Consider the following 18,987-nt stretch of genomic DNA (forward strand, 5'->3'; position numbering starts at 1 on the left):
AGCTCAGTCTTAAAGCACATTAAAAACACCACAGAGACATATAAACAATATTAAATGCTGGATTTTCACCACAGGAGGACTTTAACTTGATCCTTTTACTGGTGTTTAAAATGTTCAAACCTTCAAATGAAGGTGAGGATTGCTCATCTGCATTAGTTGCAAATAGTAGGCTACTGTGACCATTGAGACACATCTTTTCTTTTTCCTTTTTCCCCCAAGTTAGTCATCAATATGATTCATTCATATGAATACTGCTGGTAGGCCTATTTCCATTTGTCTGATATACAATTGTCTTGAGTAACGTTACAGTCCATAACCTTTAAAAAACGTTAGGGAAAGATGTGGGAATGTTTATTATTATTATTAATACATCGTTTCAAATAACAAATAGGCATTAACATATGATCATTCTTTAACAGTATAAGACAAAGCAGCATATCGTAATAATTACATAAACAAAATAAAATATAATCCATATTGCCAGTAATTTAGAGAGTTTTAAGGCACTCTTCCTTTTCGAATTGTTTTAATGATTGAAATAATCATTTTTAAATGCCGCAAAACATTGAGAAACTTTAACAAATTCACATTTGTGTAGATAAAACTTGGCTTCAATCAACCAGAGCCGTTGAAAAACATTCATATTCAACGGCTCTGCAATCAACGAACTGTTGGGCGCGTTGAGTTTGTATACGGTTGTCATGGCGACGCTGGCCCTTCCTCCCCAGGCCAGAGCCCTGTGAGAGTGTGAGTTCAGTTGCTCCTCCTCACTTCTCAGTCAAGCACTGGTTTTATTAAAGAGTGAATGAGGACAGCGCAGTTTCCCTGCTGTGGATAACTACTGGATACTGTCTGAATCAAATATGTCTCACACTGTGACTCTCGCCGGTCCCTCGCCGTGGGGTTTTCGACTGGTGGGTGGACGGGACTTCAGCACACCGCTCACCATCTCCAGAGTAAGTCTTTTCTCTTTCTTCGCTTTTAATGATGGACTGTTTCTCAATGCGACTGAGGCGATGCTCGACCTCTTTACAACCGGCGTGCTATTTCATTGTTGTAACGTGGACTTTTGGCTTTAACTTACTTCTCTAAATGTGGGTTTACTTCTCTAAATGAACTCGATGAACTTTGTTTTTCTTGTTTGTCGCGTCGGTTCGCCTCGCTTATACATTAGTTTATCTCCCACTCTGTAACAAAGATATTTCAATTTCATTAAGTTATTATGCTCAGTAAACTTAATGGAGTTCTTGTTTCTGTCCCGTTAAAATATCAACGTTATCTCCTAAAATTTATTTGGAGAAATAACGGAGAAAAGTAGACAACAACTGTTACCCAGGGCCAGATAGCAACAAAGTCTGGGCCGAGTCTGGCTCACATTAGGCACTTCTGGCTTAATTCTGGCACTGTTATTTTTTCCACTTGTGTCAAACTATACTAGGCTAAGCTCTGGCTGGAGTCTGGCTAACCAAAAGAAACAAAAATCAAATTGTACCTGTTTGGCTGAGCCCTGGCTGGAGTTCGGTCTGCCAGAATAAGAAAATATTTGGCTGAGATCTGGTTGGGTTTTGGTTTGCTGAAGAGTAAATAAAAGATCTCTGGCATGAATGTGCTGTGCTGTAAAATAGCCATGTAAGATGTGATGTTAATTGGTAAATATTTTATATCATTATAAGGTTATTTGTCAAAAATATTAAAATGAAATATGTTTGTTATAGGCCTAAGTTAGTTAAAAATACCTATAGATATTTATTCAAATAGTACTTTTACACATAAGGAGGCAGGTTTTAAAGGAAAGAAGACTTGATTATTCTGTTGGCAAGATAGTTATAGTTGACACTTATTTGAGCATATAGCTGTACAATTAATTTGGCCTTTGAACAATTTAAAGGATACATGTTTGAGCTCATATTGAGACCTCTTACCTTGTAGACTTTGGTACCTTGGCATTTTGGCCACAGTTTAGATTCTTTTATTTTTTTGTAATATGCTGGAGACTTGAAGAGAAGTCTCCATTTAATCTAACTGATGTCTAAGAGAAACATTTAAAATATTTTAAAGTAATCTTCTGTGTTAATAGGCCTATCACTTTCCTTTGGGCATTGACTTCGATGCTTCTCAAATGAATGAAAAGCTGAATCATGCTCGACAAACCCTATAATTTACTGCACATTTGTGGTGAGTAAATGCCTATGTCAGAAGAAATCTTATTCGACTGCCTTACACTTACATTTAGAAAAAGGGCAGCTGGTTTTCACCGATTAATATTTACAGCCAGTCAGGGCTTTATCTGTGGTCATGGATGTTTAGTCTAGTCCAACCAACCTTTCACCCGTCCACATGAATGGATGGAGGTGATAATGGTACAGTTTAGTAAAGTAGCTTGAACTGCTCTCATCCACTAGAATATAATTGTTACTGTATCTTCTAATCACTCTGCAAAAAAGAGAGATGTTCTTCCTCAGTATTTTTGTCTCGTTTTCAAGTGCAATGTCTAAAGATTCTTAAATCAAGATGCAATTACTGGAGAAGATACAAAATAACATAAAATGTGAAGTCTTGTTTTATGTAGCTTATGCTTAAAACAAGAACAAATATTTGCTAATGACTGACTCCATAACCTGCCCATAAACAAACAGTTCACAGTTCTGAGAGCATTTTTTAACATCCTTGGTATTTCGGTTATTTTTACGAAGGCATCAGGTGTTTCCATCGCCGACAAGTGACTTTATGTTGCTTTGCACAGTAACGATTTTACACATTGCATAAAACATACACAAACCTGTATTTCACAGAAGAGATGAACCAATTTGGCAACACCTGAGAACCGTTCTCTCCTGAAGAGTATGCAAAAGTTTCTCAACCGCTGGGTAACACAAAAACTACCCAAACACTGAAAAAATAACCAAATAACCCAAAAATTACCCTACAGGCTCAACCCAGTGTTTGAGCTGAGAAATAACCTTGCGTTTTGGTGCTGAAGAAACATCTGCAACATGTAAAGATAGCAGCTTGATGCTGAAAGCTGGTGAAAGGCTCATCAGCACCACAGGATTGAGGAGGAATCTGGAAAAGTGAAGCTACCGCTGGAAGGCTTGGCTTCGGATATCTTGCATTTAGGTATTTGAAGGCTTCCATCTGGCACTGTGGATAGAGTTCCCAGTAAATGCTGAGATTAAACCTCAGGTTTTGTTAGGGAAAGTGTCTGTTAGGGTTGCAGATGTTAACTTGCCTGTTGCCAATGGAAAACCTCCAAATGGAAAAGAGGTAACAGTTTAAACTAGGGGTATATCGATCCCCTCATGTCACTATACTGAACTCACGATACGATATTAATGCGATACTCCGAGATATATGGTAAAAGGTTAACAAAAAATGTACTGTTGATTAAAATACTAATTTGGTGTTACATTGTGTGTGTAAATGAATAGGTTTGGTGCTGAAACCCAAAGCACAGGACAATAGAGACACCAGAATATCAATATTCATGATTCTGAAGCTGAAAATACAGAATTATTTTAGATGAAAATGCTTGCACTGACTAGATATAATGTAGGCCACTTTTTACTGGTAACATCAGTCATTTGTTGTTATCAGGACCCACAAATATTCCCTCATTGCATTATTACACATTATATTCAACATTATATAGTAGGTTCATGTAGTACTGACACTAAAACTCAGAAAACTTGAGTTTTTTCTCACAGTAATTTTATTTTGGGTGAATTATCATATCATCATAAGCATGTAATACAGCTATCATACAAATTGTCACTATCCACGATACAGATTGATGAATTTTTGTATTGCGATATATGTCTATGCAAGCTGTCCGTGTGGAAATTGTTTTGGGGGGTTATTTTTTCAGTGTTTATGTAGTTTTTGTTATGGAGATATTGTGCTTAATTAGCAGTTACTTGGGATATCCACAACCTTGGACCATTGGTTTGTTGTAAAATGCTTTTGCTTCTAAGCTAATGGGTTAAACAGTTGGTGTTTTCCTGGTGAATGTGAAAGTGCTGAGGTAAAAGTTCATTGAATCATTGCCAAGTGCAATACACAACAAATTGTTAGCACTTGTCCGGACCAACTGACAAATGTGGCTATCCATTTACAGGAATTCAGAACGGTGCAATGTTTTCACTCTTTGCCAAGTCTTCACTGCAAAAATACTGCGAAAATCAGAATATCTTTTTCATTCCTACGATAAACTTTAAAGTAGCCTGAACCAGATAGACGTACGCCGTCTTATAAACATATTTACTCTGCTAATCTTCAATGTCTGACTGGCTCCCTTTGGGATTGCACAGGGCTAATTTATTGCATCCAGGGCCTTCCTCTTGTTTTTGCTCTGTAAGGGCATGCATTAATGCTGGCAGGCTGAAACTCATTGTCCACTTTTGTTCAGCTCCACATTTATAACACAGACACATTCCAGGAAGCCATGTGACATTATTCAAAATGAGATTAAGTAGCAACTAGGAGATTTTGAGGCACAGGATTCATCAAAGTTCACAGCGTCACGGGCATGTTGCCAAGCTACAGTGTTAAAGTGGAGTGTCTTTTCACATACTTTCTATGGGTGGGCTCAAATGGTGGGTTCTTGGTTGTAATTGGAAAAAATGGGTTGCTCTGTTCTGACAGGGTCACAGAGAGTAGGAAGGGAAAAAAAACAATGCAAAAAATCAATCAAACTCAATGGTATTTCAATGCAAATTGGCAGAGGTCACCATGGGCATGTTGTTCTCCCATTCTTGAAAAACAATGACCAAAACTACACAAGTTAAACCAAAATATGTCCCAGTTTACAATAAACACGGGTTGAGTTGCAGCAAGGATAAACATGGTTGGTGCCGGCCACAATGAGAGCATGAACCCTTCGATTCAATGTTTCGTGGGAAGCAATTTTGTTGGCACTTGATGTCCACTGTAAAACCGGGATCCTGAAACTAAACCGGTTCAGAACAACTTCTCTATACTTACGTTTTTCATAAGAATTTGAGAGTAATCATTGATTTTCCTCTACTTTTTTATTTTTATTCCAAAGGTAAAGTAAACAGAAGTGCAAAAAGTTAAGCAGTTGTACATTGAAGGCTGGCTCAACATTCAGAATATTGGTTACACTGAAAGCAACATTTTTTAGTCTTTACTCTTTATGTCCACTGATTTCCAAATCACAGTGAACCATTATGAATCAGCAGCTTTCTAGTGTATGTGGGGTTTGATTGAATTCCCACTGTAGTCATCAAACGTTTTAATGGATATAAAGCTCATAATTCAATCCTGACTACAGTGATCCTGTCTCCTCCGCATCCTCTCTAAATGTAGGCTATGTATAATGTTTTTTACTGTAAAGCTTAGCTTTTTTTTTTTGGCCAAAACAGTGAGGTCACATTACATAACTTGTTCTTTGTGGCTCAGCAGGGTAAACCAAGATGTTTCAAGATAAAGCACCATGTGTCTTAGTATTACTCAGGACCTTCATACACATGGAACGAGGCCTGTTAAATGGGATGAATTAGCCTTATTAGTAGGTCAAACTTCTGTTTGCTAAATATTTAGGGTTGTATGTGCTTGGATTATTATAGGCAGGTGAATGAGTCCTTTAGTTAATGACTTGGATGTGGGCTACATCCCACTGGAATAACAACAGCCCTTGGTCCCTATTCTTAAGGCAAGTGTTCTGTACTTTGGAACAATTTCAGGCAATTTCCTGGCTTAACATCTAAACTGGTCTTTTTAAAGGTCTATGATTACAGTTAATTGTATCTATAGTTAACTATAGTGTGTAGTGGTGGATACAGTGCTTACATTTATTTACTTTCACTATGCAGAAGTATTAAAATCTCTTCGTTACAAAAGCAAAAGAGTTTACTTTATTAAAATGTTTTAATGCCTGTTTTCTACCATCCATTTTTCAATCCAATTGTCACTGGTCAGTGATTTCTACTTGTAATGTTCTATAATGAAATTTTATCGTGAAACACTTTTTTTTAAAGAAAGTAAGAGATGATGAGTAAGAGATGAAGTGTAGTAGATTTACAATATTGACCCAAACATCAAATGGTTATTGGGTATTTGCATTTCAGTTTGTTAGATCTCGAAGACAGAGGGTACTGGCTGTGTCAGAGAATGAGATATGATATGATATGATATATGTTTATATTGATATCAAGTGTAGAGAACATGAGGGCTAACATATAAATGCTTTTTTGAAGGAATAAAGCCATTGTTTACTGTAATTGAACAAATTACTGTTCAGTACATTAAAAAAACCTTGCTTCTCATCAAAACTGCTTGTCATTAAATCCACGGCCAGATCAATATTTCACCATAAAATAAAAAAAAATACCCCCCCAATTATGACATTCTTTTAATGAGTCTATTATATTCTTCCTCATTGTTAGAGGAAAAATCCCTTTCGTTACTGTAAAGGCTAGACTGGAAAAAAGATTTTGGAAAAAACTGACATTGCAATATTTTTTTTTCTGCAATAGGCTGTAGGTATATTGTGATTTGAAAACAATTTCACCAGATTAATTGATTAAACAGGGCTCCAGACTAACTTTTCCAATGGTTGCACTGGTGCTACCAACTTTCTCAGTCGGTCGCACCAGCATATGATTTGGTCGCACCTTTTTTTTTTTTTTTTGCTACATGCCATGGGATTAATCAATGCATGCTGATGAATACTGGTTTTAATGGACCAAGGCTAGCAAAGGCTTTCTGGGTTGCAGCAGAAATACCTGTAATATATTAATTATCATTGCCAAATTTCAGGATTTTCATGGATTTTGGACAGTAATTTTAATCTGTAATTTTAAGCATTTTACATTTAAATTATATACAATCTATCTATTTACATTTGAATCATATTCTATCATTCTATCTATCTATCTATCTATCTATCTATCTATCTATCTATCTATCTGTCTATTATCATCTTTCTATCTTTTAAAAATCATTAAACATTCAAATGTATGCATTACATTTTAAAAGATTAGAGTATTATAATAAACTGATACAGATTTTTCGTTATCAAAGTTTATAGTTGTAACAAAAAGCAGAAATCTCACACTCCTTACCTTCTGCATTTTATAATAATTTCCTTTTCCTCTGTCGAGCGATCATGAGAGTAATCGCTCGACAGAGGAAAATATAACCGCTGAAAAGACGTAGGAGGAAGGGGCTCTGTGTTTCGTGAGACCATTTTTATCATTTTTATATGCCTTAATTCGTGAATTCGTAATTGGCGCGTTTCACCATCAGTGTGCAATGCGCGTGGTGTCTAAGTTCGTCAATAAATAAACTGCACGTGTCTTGCGTAATAACACTGTAGACGTAACTTCTCTCCGTTAATGTCTATGGCGAGTCACGCCGGCACTGGGCTACTCCGCAGCCGAGACGACCCCGGGATAAAATAGTCCGAATATAAACACTTATTATAGGTGTACCGCAGTTATTCAGAATAAGTCAAAAACACGGTATGGAAAATGGATTCATGATGTAGCCGACTCGTTCATTTTGAACATAAGTTACGGACTGCAGCAGCTGATACAACGGTGTTCTGTTGCTCAAGCGTCCACTCGCACAAATGCGACCACATAACATTTTAACTCGCACATTCTCTAAAATTGGTCGCATATGCGACCAATTTGGTTGCAGTCTGGAACCCTGTTAAATGAATAGCTCTTTTTAAAATCAAACTAATTATTTGGAATTAATTTAAGCTCTAGATTGATTGAGGAGATTTTGTAGGGGTGTGAATCTGCATAGAAAATAATAGGCTAAACAAATTACAAGCATTAGGCAAATACAATAGAACAAAGACACAAATTAAATAAACAGTGTTTATGTTTTTCAGGTAAGTCTAACAATATTCATATACAGAAATTGCATAATCAAATTTCAAATAGCACTGCATAATCTTTACTGTATAAATTAAATAAAATTAATCTTTGTTAAAGCTACTATAGTGATTTTCTCTTTGTATTGTGTTGTTTGATAAGCATTAATGACACAGACAGCTGCAGGTATATTAGGCTGCTGTGACTTTAAGACAAAGTGCACGGATCCAATATAATGATACCATCCATTTTCTTTCTCAACTTTTTATGTTCACGTAAAACGCAAGCAACTGTGTTTACGTGGACACTCGCCGAGACGGGCAGTTTGTCGTAATGTTGCGATATGTCCGTTCAAGCACAAAAAGAAAAAACTCCACTAATTTTTTTTTTACTTAGCCTATACCTCAACACTAGAGGTAGTAAAACACCAACAGCATTTTTTCCTTTTCACACAAATTATTAGGGATGCCTGATATATCGGCCGCCATATCGGTAGCGGACGATATTTTTTTTATTTTTAATGTTATCGGCCCAATGAGAAAATGTGGCTGATATATTTAAGCCAATAAATAAAAGATTATTTCCTTCAGCTGAAACACTTCAGATACACACTGTTGAACAGGAGGGTTTTGAATTGCTTGAAATATGATTGGAGTCACTTCAAACTAGGAAAATACAGTAAAGTGCAACATGTATTGTTGCATACTTTTTATGTATTAATGTGCAACAAGTCTGTCATATAGACTACATAAAATTTTAATGAGAAAATTATAATTGTGTGCTTGGGACATGGATTTTAATGGTGAGACTTGTGTTTTTGTAATCAGGCTCTAAAAAACGATACAAATTTGGATTTGCATTTATCGGCCAATATATTGGATATCGGCTTATCAAAGTAAGTTATCAAAATAATTGGTTATTGGTATTGGCCAAAATTTTAAAACAGTGCATTCCTATAAATTATGATTACAGGGACAGATTTTTTGATTAAGAAAGACTTTGCTCAGTTCCTTGCACAATACTATGGTATGTTAAAACCTCAAAACACTTTTACCATAGTGCATGATTTATAAACTAATACATTTGGACATTTTCATCACATAACCAGCTCTATATTTATGGCTTTTCTGATGTAGTAAACATGCTCAGTAGCTCATCTGGTCCAGCATTGCACCTGTGTGAAACAAAATTAAAGAGCTCTAAGACTTCTAGAATCAAGTTTAAATGGCATGGTTGCTTTAGCAAATATGTTTTTATCTCTCGTTTGCTTTTGTTAACATTATCAGTTATGTTTAGGGTAAGGTTTAGTGTAGGTGGTACTAGGGCTGTGCGACATTGAAGAACAATTATATATGCAACAACTCGTTAAATAATGTGATATGATAATGGTTCAAGTGTGTAAAATCAATTAAATTTATATTTAAATATATAAACACTGAAAATGATATAAGCAACATACATGTTTCATGTTCTTTCTGTGAGAAAAAAAGTATCCTTAGAACTTCTGAAAGTGAACAACAGTGTTTTACTGTAGCATAAAAAAATACATAAAAAGTATCATTTTAAAGTCAATGTAAACCAGGGTTTTGAAACTGTTCCTGGAGCCTCCCAGCACTGCAGATTTTGGACATCACCCTTATTGGACACAGCCAGGTAATCAGCTGATAAGTAGATCTCAAAGCTGTTCAGATGCGTTTGATAAGGGAGACCATCAAAATGTGAAGTGCTAGTTTAAAAACCCCTAACAGTTTGATAACCCCTAAAGTTAAATCAATAAATACCAAGTAATATACCTGACAACTTAACATCAAGAACATCCAGGTCAACAAAAACACCTCAAACTAAGGGTGGACAAATCTTTTTGTTATTGTACTTTCTGTTTGTTATTGAAAATAAAAACAAAGATGCAAATGACAAACAATAGGACAAATACAATAAAACAAATATTCCAGTTTTTTAGGTAGGCCTACATAAGGTTTATTTAAAAAGAGCACTAAAGAACAACAAATTATTAATCAAATGTGAAAATCTAAGACATAGTCTTCACTCTATGAATTAAATATACATTAAATCTTATTAAAGCTACAAAAGTTATTCAGTCGAGAGCAGCGAGTGATTTATTATTGGGGATTTCCAGTGTAGATAACATCACTTATTAAAATGGGCCCTATTGGGCCTTTTGTCGCATCGCTTTGTCCTGTGTAGACACTGTGTTATGGTGTTAAAATTATTCAGTTATCACAAGCCACTGTAATATAGACATCACAATATGCACATTTGCTATATTTTGATATTTCCCATATATCATGCTGTCTTATCGTGCTGCCCCCTCAATATAGCATTAACCTTTAGCGCTATTCACCTCATATTTAATTTCTGAATTGCCATGATACGTACAACAGCCTAATTTTCCATTGAGTTCAACTGTGTAGTTGTGTGTTTATGTCATGATACTAACATTCCTGAAGCTTAGTAGAGTAAGGTGCTTGCAACACCAAGATCATGGGTTTGATTGAATTTTATTAATGCTGATTTTTAATAATAAAAAAACAGTTTGCTGTAAGTTGTAGTGATGAGAAGGAGTTTTTGTTTTGGTGCTTGCATTACAGTAAAAGACGGTTACAGTTATGTTCAGTTAGTTTCTGTTTTCATGGACTTTTGGTTTGTTATTTTCAATCACATGTGTTTCTTTGTCTCAGGGGCTGTTTTTACACGACACCGTTTCAACTAAAAGCGTAAAGCATTTTGGCTGTTCGTTTACTTTTGTTTATTGAAACCTTTTTGAACTCTCCTTCATCTTCGTAACAAACACAGAAATAAGATTGTGATTTTGTTAAATGTTCATGTGTTCAATGAGAATTTAGCGGGAAATGGTTCTTTATGCAAAATACTATTTAAAATTTGGGGTGAAAGGAATCAGAATTTCCTTTGTGAGATTTACACAAAGCATAATGCCACTGAACACTGACAGGCAAGGTCTTAAAGTAAATATGGAATTGCCTCATAAGCATGGATGCATTACATTGAATAGTCCCCACATCTCACACTAGTCAGAACTGAGTAATTGATCATCTGTCATTGGTGTAGTTGTAGGCTGTGTTTTATTGATGGTTTCCAGTGAGTCAGTAATGGTACCCTTGGCTGCAGGCGTTGCAGTGTTTGCCATGGGTGTGGTACTTCCTTAACCTTTCTTCTGTTTTTCTTTTGTTAGATAACACCTGCGAGTAAAGCAGCGCTGAGCGACTTGTGCCCTGGAGACACCATCCTAACCATCAATGGAGAAAGTACCGAGACCATGACACACATGGAGGCTCAGAACCGCATTAAAGCCTGCACAGATCAGCTTGTGTTGGCCATCAGCAGGTACTGCCTTATAAGCCTTACTATCCTTACATACAGGTGCTGCTTGTTTTCACAAAGATATAAGATGAAATGCACATCTGTTTTTCTTTGAAGAAGCACTCATGAGCTTCTATGAATGATTGATTTAGAAAATTGTCTTTGAACTTCCCATTTTTGCCGTACCTCTGTATATATTTCTATGGCGTCGCTGTCGAAGACTAAATAGCTGGTGAAGTGGATTTACTTATTGTAGAGTTAACAAAAGTTATCATGAACATTTTAATGTTTGAAGCGGATGTCAGAACAAATGTCAGAAGATTTTGTGAATGTAAGAAATGTCAGCAAGAAGGTTTTGAAATTTTAGGATTCCCCCATTTAAGTAGATTGGTTGGTCTTGAATGGAACAGACTTTTCCTGAAAGGGACTTTGTTTTTAGTCAATTCTGTGTGTTTTTTTTTTGTCAATTCTGTGTTGATAGAACAGAACCAAACTGTGCTTAACCATAAAAAACTTTGAACATAATTTCCCCTAAAACTTTAAGCTGTCACTATGCCATCGAAATGACATGATAAAAGATGATCCTTTTCACACACACAAAATGTTAGCGTGAGAGTGTGAGATTCACCGAGAGGCATCATCTGCTACATCTTGCCATATTTGGTATGTGTTCTCTGAGCAAGCAGCTCGTGTTATTTGGAAAAGCCCTGACCTCTTGGAAGACCTGCTCATATATCATCTTTCGACATTAAGTGGTACATTCACATAGGAGTAGTAAATTTATTTATGGATACTCTGGGTTGTTTATACTGTGCATTCAGCTGGGAACGTTTTCCTCCGATTACATTTAAAAACTATCAGCCTAACTTGTTTTTTACACCAACAAATTTTCATTACTAGAGTAACTTTAACTAGATTTTTACTAGATTTACTAGACAACTAGTTGTTTGCCTGTGCAAAACTAGGATTCTATGTGTTTGCTAATGTCTTGTTATTTTTGATGCATCGATGCAGGATCGATCACATCAGCATCGCGACACATCGTAAAAATTATTATATTCCATCATCTAGTGGGTTGGGTATTTATTCAGATCCTAAACCACAATAGTATGAGCATTAGTAATAGTGATGCTTGCCTTGCCAAACACCAATAATTATCATTGATCTAGATTGTCTGTGCCATTTGGAAATTGAACTCTAAACAGTCTTAGAGAGAAAACAGAATTCCACGTTTTGTCAACATTAGTCTTTTTTCATGGCCTGCATAGATAGCTCTGTGAAGGTCATGTGACACCATTGTAAATGCAAAAGCATGGCCCCCTGTATCTATTGGTATGTGACCTTTAGCATATGCCAATGACTCATTTGTATTTGTCTGCACTCTTGCTGGCACGATAAGTACACAGGCTGCAGCTTCTGTTTTCCGTGTGCTTGGATGGAAATGCAATCACATGGGACACGGCACCCAGAATCATCCTGAATCATATTCTCCTTGAGACCGTAGAGACGTGAAAACATAAATTACTAAAGACCCAACCACTGTGTTTCTTGTTCACACTGTTTATCTTGTTTATTTAGCATAAAAAATAAAGCAGTTTATATATTATTATTATTATCACCCTATTATTGTTATTATTACCCTATCCTGTTTCAGATTAGAAATGATGAACTGAAAAAATGCATGACAAATTATGAATATACCTGAATTGGTTTAACCAAAAAAAGTGCTGCTTCTTTAACAAAAAAAAAGAAGAACTTTAATAACAAAAAAAAAAATGTCTGTTTAGATTCAACAACATGTGAGAGAAAGCATTACTTAATCAAAATATAATGTCTGCTCTGCACACAGAAATTAAAGCAAAAATTGAAGACCTGACTGGTCGAAATGCTGCGCTGTTTATAAACAAAATATCAAGCTGTAATTTCAGTGTGCAGTTGTTATCTACACCAGCTAAACACCAGCGATTTCAAAACGTGTTTTTGAGACTTTCTTTGGTTCACTGCAGTTTTAAGGAGAAAAGACTTATGAATTTACACATGGTTTGCCTTAAACCATGTTAAAAACACTTTAAAACAACATTAAAGGCTGGATTTTCACCACAGGGGGACTCTAAACATTTTAAACATCATATTTTCTCACATCAGGCTCAAAGAGAGACCACTATAGGTTGATTTGCCCCCAAATCCCCATGGGTCATGGGTTATTATTATGACATTTCTTTCTGAATTTTAGTCTTTCTCTTCAGAAAAAAAATTAACCAAAAATATTAATTGCAAAAACGTGCTTTCTTTAGAGCAGTGTTTCCCAAACCTGGTCCTAGAGAACCCTCAACACGACACATTTTTGATGTCTCTCTTATCTGGTCACCGTGATTTTTGTCACCAAGGAAGATTTTTTTTTTAAATCCTGGAACAACATTCATGTCCTAAACCTAGCACCACCCCTAAACCTAACCCTACCCATAAGTTATCCCTAAAATCAGAGGGGAATGATATGTGAATAGCACTGATGTAAAAGCACCTAACCTTGGTCGTAAGCCTAAATTTGACTTGTCCCTCAAAATCTGATTGCTTAAATGGGTTGTTGATGTTGATCCAGGAACATGTTGTACTTGGTGATATCACGTTCACCCACACCTATCTGAGGTCTTGGAGTCTTTATGAGCTGGTGAGTTGAATTGGGTGTGTTTGATTAGGAAGACATCTAAAACATGCAGTTCTGGGAGTCCTCCAGGACCAGTGGAGCCACTGCTTCAGATTAATTATCCATCCATAGCAATAGCAAGCAAATCAAAGTTGTGATGTAGACTAAAGACTATAGGTGGCTATTTCATAAAAAGGGACATGACATTTGTCCTACCTTCATGAAGGCTGTGATACTCCAAGCCATTTCACCTGCGTCTGGGCCAAAAAGTTGTGCTTGAACACACTACAAAGACTACAGCCAACGGCTTACTAGCACATATGTTCTGCACCTGTGTGAGAGAAAATAGTAGTAGTCTGTATTTGTCATTAGAAAAAGGAAAGGGCTGTAAACAAAGCAGTGCTTGCATACTATTATGAATATGAGTTTTGTTGATAAGTTGGTCTTCGTTTTCTTTGTTACAGTCGGGCATGTTGTTATGAAAATATTCACGTATTTGAATCCTCAGGTAAGATGAAGCAAAATAAGAAGAGCCATCTGTGTGTGCTCTCTCAACTTCACATTTTACTATAACTGTAACGATAACCAAATTAGCCTCCAAACCAACGCACGATATCGTTCTGTTTATTATAAGCGCGTGCCTCAGTTATGTCGTCTGCAGCTTTACAGGCTCGAGCTCTTTAAAGCAGGATGGATTGTGATTGGCTGTTAATGTTTTTATCACTCATCAGCTGGAATAGTTATGAAAATTATTCCAACGTTTCCCTGTGTTATTATCATTATGGTTGTAATTTGGATTCTTCTATTCTTTTACATTTAGAATGATTTTTTTCATTATCATATAGTTATCGTCCTTGATGTAGCTTTTAGTCGTTTGCTCGCTTTCATCACTTCCATGTTTCTTCTCATGCAATGGTTCACTGTTCTGACCAGCCAATCAGAGTGGTCTCTTTCAACGATGCCAATTCAAAGTTATTATCGGTAACTAGGGGTGTAATGGTACAAAAGAAGTCACGGTTCGGTACGGACCTCAGTTTTGGGTTCACGGTTCGGTACATGGTTTGTTCCACCTAGCAGCATTTAGTAGGTAGTCCAGTACAGCCTCATTTAGTAAACATAAAGCACTCTTGCATAGCTCTTCTTTTTTAGGGCTGATAAAAAACAAAAGTTATTTGGTCACAATCAGCTACAAAACTGAAAAGCATCTCTAGTGTTATAAAAGTAGAATAATGAAAAATCAAACTTGTGCTGAGATTAGTTTTCTTTGCACGTGAGAGTGTATTAACATGCGGTGATGATGGAGGATGCACATAGTTCAATATTACACTTTTTCAAGAAATCATGGAAAGATGAGCAAGAAAGAGAAAAAGAGTTAATTTTTTAGACACCTGATGATTCATATTTCCAGCACATGCATATTTCATCACTGGACTGTAGTGAGACTTCAACGACACCAATCGGCACAATACCGAATTATTTTTTCTTTTTATAACAGCAGAAAAAACTTAAAATATGGTCATAAATATGACAGTAAGACATGATTCAAAACTGAAAAGGGTCTATTTTTATTTGTGTACACTCACAATAAAAACATCATTGTGCTTTTGTAAAATGAAGAAAACGAACAGGTTGCCGTCCCGGTTTCCCCTCTGTGAAGTTCACAAAAATTTAATCTAAACTTAGCATATGCTACTAGCAAGCTCTTGTGTGCATCTGAACTCTTGTTTTGGGCTGATTTCTTCTTCTACTCTTTTTCCTGTTGTGGCGGTTAGCAAACAGTGTTGCATTACCACACGCCCCCTTCTGGACTGTAGTGTGGATCGCCTGTGACTGAATGTCTTCGTCTGAATGTATGTACCGAACCGTGACGTCCGTACTGTGGTACATGTACCACTACACCCTTATCATTAACTAAAACTAAAACCATAAAATAAATGTTACTTAATAAAATCAAAAAATAAAAGCTAATTGCTGTTTTGCTAGTTGCCTTTTAGTTCATATTGAAGCACTAAAATAACTCAAACTAAAAACAAAATAGGCCCTATGGCATAAAAAGTAACAAAATGGCCAAACACAATAAAATCACTAACTTTAACCAAAATGAAAACAGAAAGTATAAAAAAAGCCGTTGGTCCCACTAATGCCAACGTTGCGAAACCGTAAATACTGGGCCGACAGACACTCGACAACGGCCCGGACTTTGGCCGATGGCTTGGTGTTTGTGTCAAGCTTTCATCATGTGTTTTGTTTATTTTTATATATTAAAGTGTTGAACGTTCGCCTTCTTCTCTGAACAACACACCTTCGTTACAGTGCGTCACAGCCTTAAAGGATAACTTTGTATTGTTACAATGTCAGCAGTAAATGAACAGTGTGTAGATTCATCGTGTTACCTAGATATCAGTTTATTTGTCAGCAAAAGTGTGCAGGAATACGCAAAACGCTTCACCTGGCAGACTTTTGACAGCTCCAGAGTTTTATTGAAAACGTCTCAGGTTACTATTGTAACCATAGTTCCCTGAGAACAGGGAACGAGACGATGCGTCCATCGACGCCATGGGAACGCCCCCAGCGTGACTGCGTCTGAAGCATCTATGTCAACTAGTCCAATGGAAAGAATGAGCGTCACGGGCGGGTGACGTCATGACCAGGATATGATAAAAGCACATCCGGTGCAAACCGGCATTAGCTTCGAAAATTGCCGAAGCAAGCCGATCACAGGGATGCAGGAAGTATGGCAGGGTGACGCATCGTCTCGTTCCCTGTTCTCAGGGAACTATGGTTACAATAGTAACCTGAGACGTTCCCTTACGAAGGGAACTCAACGATGCGTCCATCGACGCCATGGGAACGAGAATACCCAAAGCGCCAGAATTCCAAGTACCTGAGTGTCAGTCTGTTGTAACTAAGCACTAAGCACCTGAGAACCTGGGGCAGCATCCAGGTCCACGCTGTAAAACCTCATGAATGTGAGCGGTGAGGACCAGCCCGCCGCATCACAAACGTCTTGGAGAGAACTCCAGATAATACGCTTAGAAGCCATACTCCTAGTGGAATGAGCCCTGACCACCAAATGGTTGGCCAGAAGACTCACAAGCAAGAAGAATAGTCTCGACTATCTATATGCTCAATAGGTTGGATTTTCTCGACAGAGAAGTTCGATGAACATAAGTGTCCAGTGCTCGCACTGGCACAAGAGGTTCAGCTTTTCCTGGTCCGAACAATGGGGGAGGACAGAAACCTGCAGCACAATAGGCCTCGGAATAATGGTAGGCACCTTTGGAACATATCCATGTTGCGGGTAAGATTGCCTTGGCCATCCCGGTGCACTCAAGGCAGGTGGGGACCGAAAGGGCCTGAAGGTCTGACTCTTATAGGGACGAAATAGCTAGCAGAAAATAGTCTTAAAAGAAAGGAACTTCTCTGAGACCAAATCTAAGGGCTCGAAGGGAGCCCCAGATAGGCCTTCTAGAACTATTGCAAGGTCCCAAGCCAGCACCTTAGTGCAAGTTGCATGCCTCAGCCTCAAAGTGCCACGAAGGAAACGAGTGATCAGGGGGTCTCGACCCAAAAATGTACTACCCACCAGGGCGTGGAAAGCCGCAATGGCCGCCACACATATTATACCTTAAGCGTGGAAGGACATAGACCTGATACAAAGCGTTCTTGCAGAAACTCGAATACTGTGTTTACTGAACAGTTAACCGGATCCCACTGACGCTGGTAACACCAAGAAGTGAAAAACTCTCGAAATAGTGAATATAGTTTCCTCGTAGCGGGAGCTCTGGAGCTTAGAATGGTCTAAACAACCTCGGTTGAGAGACCACTCTCTATGAGTTGGGCCCCCTCAGAGGCCAAACCCACAGTTCCCAAATCCCCTGCCGGGGGTGCAATATTGCATCCCCTGCCTGAGACAGAAGGTCTCTCCTGATCGGGACCTCCAAGGGAGGTCCGTCGAGGAGAAAAATTAGGTCCGCAAACCAAATTCAGCTCGGCCAGGCTGGTGCTACTAAATAGGCTTATTCCATCCTGGCGGATTCACTCCAGAACTCCTGGGAGCAGAGCAACGGAGGGAAATGCGTACAGACGTAGCCTCGGCCACGTCTGCACCATAGCATCCAGCCCCGAGGGGACTGGTTGAGTGAGGGATAACCAGAGTGGACAGTGCGTCGTATGCTGAGACGAGAACAAATCCACTTCTGCCTGGCCGTAAAACTCCCATATTTGCTCCACCGCCTCGGGGTGGAGTCCCCTGGCCTCAGCCCCTGCCTCGACAGGGTGTCTGCTCCAATATTCTGGCCCCCCCTGGAATATACACTGCCCTCAGACAGCGTAATTTCTTGAGGGACCAAAATAAGAGGCCACCAACGTGTTGTCTGTGGGTCAAGAACCAGAGTTTCCTCCATATAACCAAGGCGCGGGGATACTGCCGCGTGATCTGGATCGTAAGGAGTGGGTTTCCCCTCAGGGAGAACCCTCTGGTCCTGAGCCACCTCTGTAAAGGTCTCACGTACAGCAGGTCAAAGGGTATCACATTGGACGCTGCTGCCCTGAGGCCTAACAGTCACTGTTCCAGAACAACACATGATGGCCCCTCAGGTCTGGGAGGAGATGTCTCAACGCATTGAAGACGACCATCATCTCTAGGCAATTCATGTGCCAAGAGAGATGATGACTCCTCCACAAGCCCTGAGCTGAGCGGCCTTCCAATACCGCTCCCCAGCCGGTGAGGGAAGCATCTGTCGAGATCACAACTCGATGGCAAAGAGCTCCCAACACCGGACCCTGGGTTAAGAACCAGTGTTTCCTCCATATAACCAAGGTGCGGAGACACCGCCGCGTGATCTTGATCATACGAAGTGGGTTTCCCCTCGGGGAGAACCCTCTGGTCCTGAGCCACCACTGTAAAGGTCTCATGTACAGCAGGCCAAAAGTTATCCCGTTGGACGCTGCTGTCACAAGACCCAACAGTCTCTCTAACTGTTTTACAGTGCGTGACTGGCCTAGCCTCAGCTCTTTTGTGGCTGTTAGGATAGCAGCTACACGAACGGGCGACAGAGTGGCCCGCATCGTCACTGAATCCCATACCACACCAAGGAAAGTGGTTCTCTGTACTGGAGAAAGCACACTCTTCTTGGCATTGAGCCTCAACCCCAACAT

General features: G+C 38.5%; 1 protein-coding gene across 1 annotated transcript in view; it reads left to right on the plus strand.

Annotated features, from left to right (window-relative positions):
• The first annotated feature begins 726 nt into the window (after positions 1-726).
• Positions 727-18,987, plus strand: part of pdlim4 (PDZ and LIM domain 4) — a 53,109-nt gene continuing 34,848 nt past the window's right edge. The window contains exons 1-2 of the mRNA XM_077224844.1: positions 727-956; positions 11,056-11,207. Of these exons, the coding sequence (XP_077080959.1) occupies positions 864-956; positions 11,056-11,207 (245 nt within the window). The 5' untranslated portion in view covers positions 727-863. The remainder of the gene's footprint in view (positions 957-11,055; positions 11,208-18,987) is intronic.

The sequence above is a fragment of the Siphateles boraxobius genome, unplaced genomic scaffold (genome assembly GCF_051911475.1).
Source record: "Siphateles boraxobius isolate OS27281-9 unplaced genomic scaffold, OSU_SipBor_1 92, whole genome shotgun sequence".
NCBI classification, from domain to species: domain Eukaryota; kingdom Metazoa; phylum Chordata; class Actinopteri; order Cypriniformes; family Leuciscidae; genus Siphateles; species Siphateles boraxobius.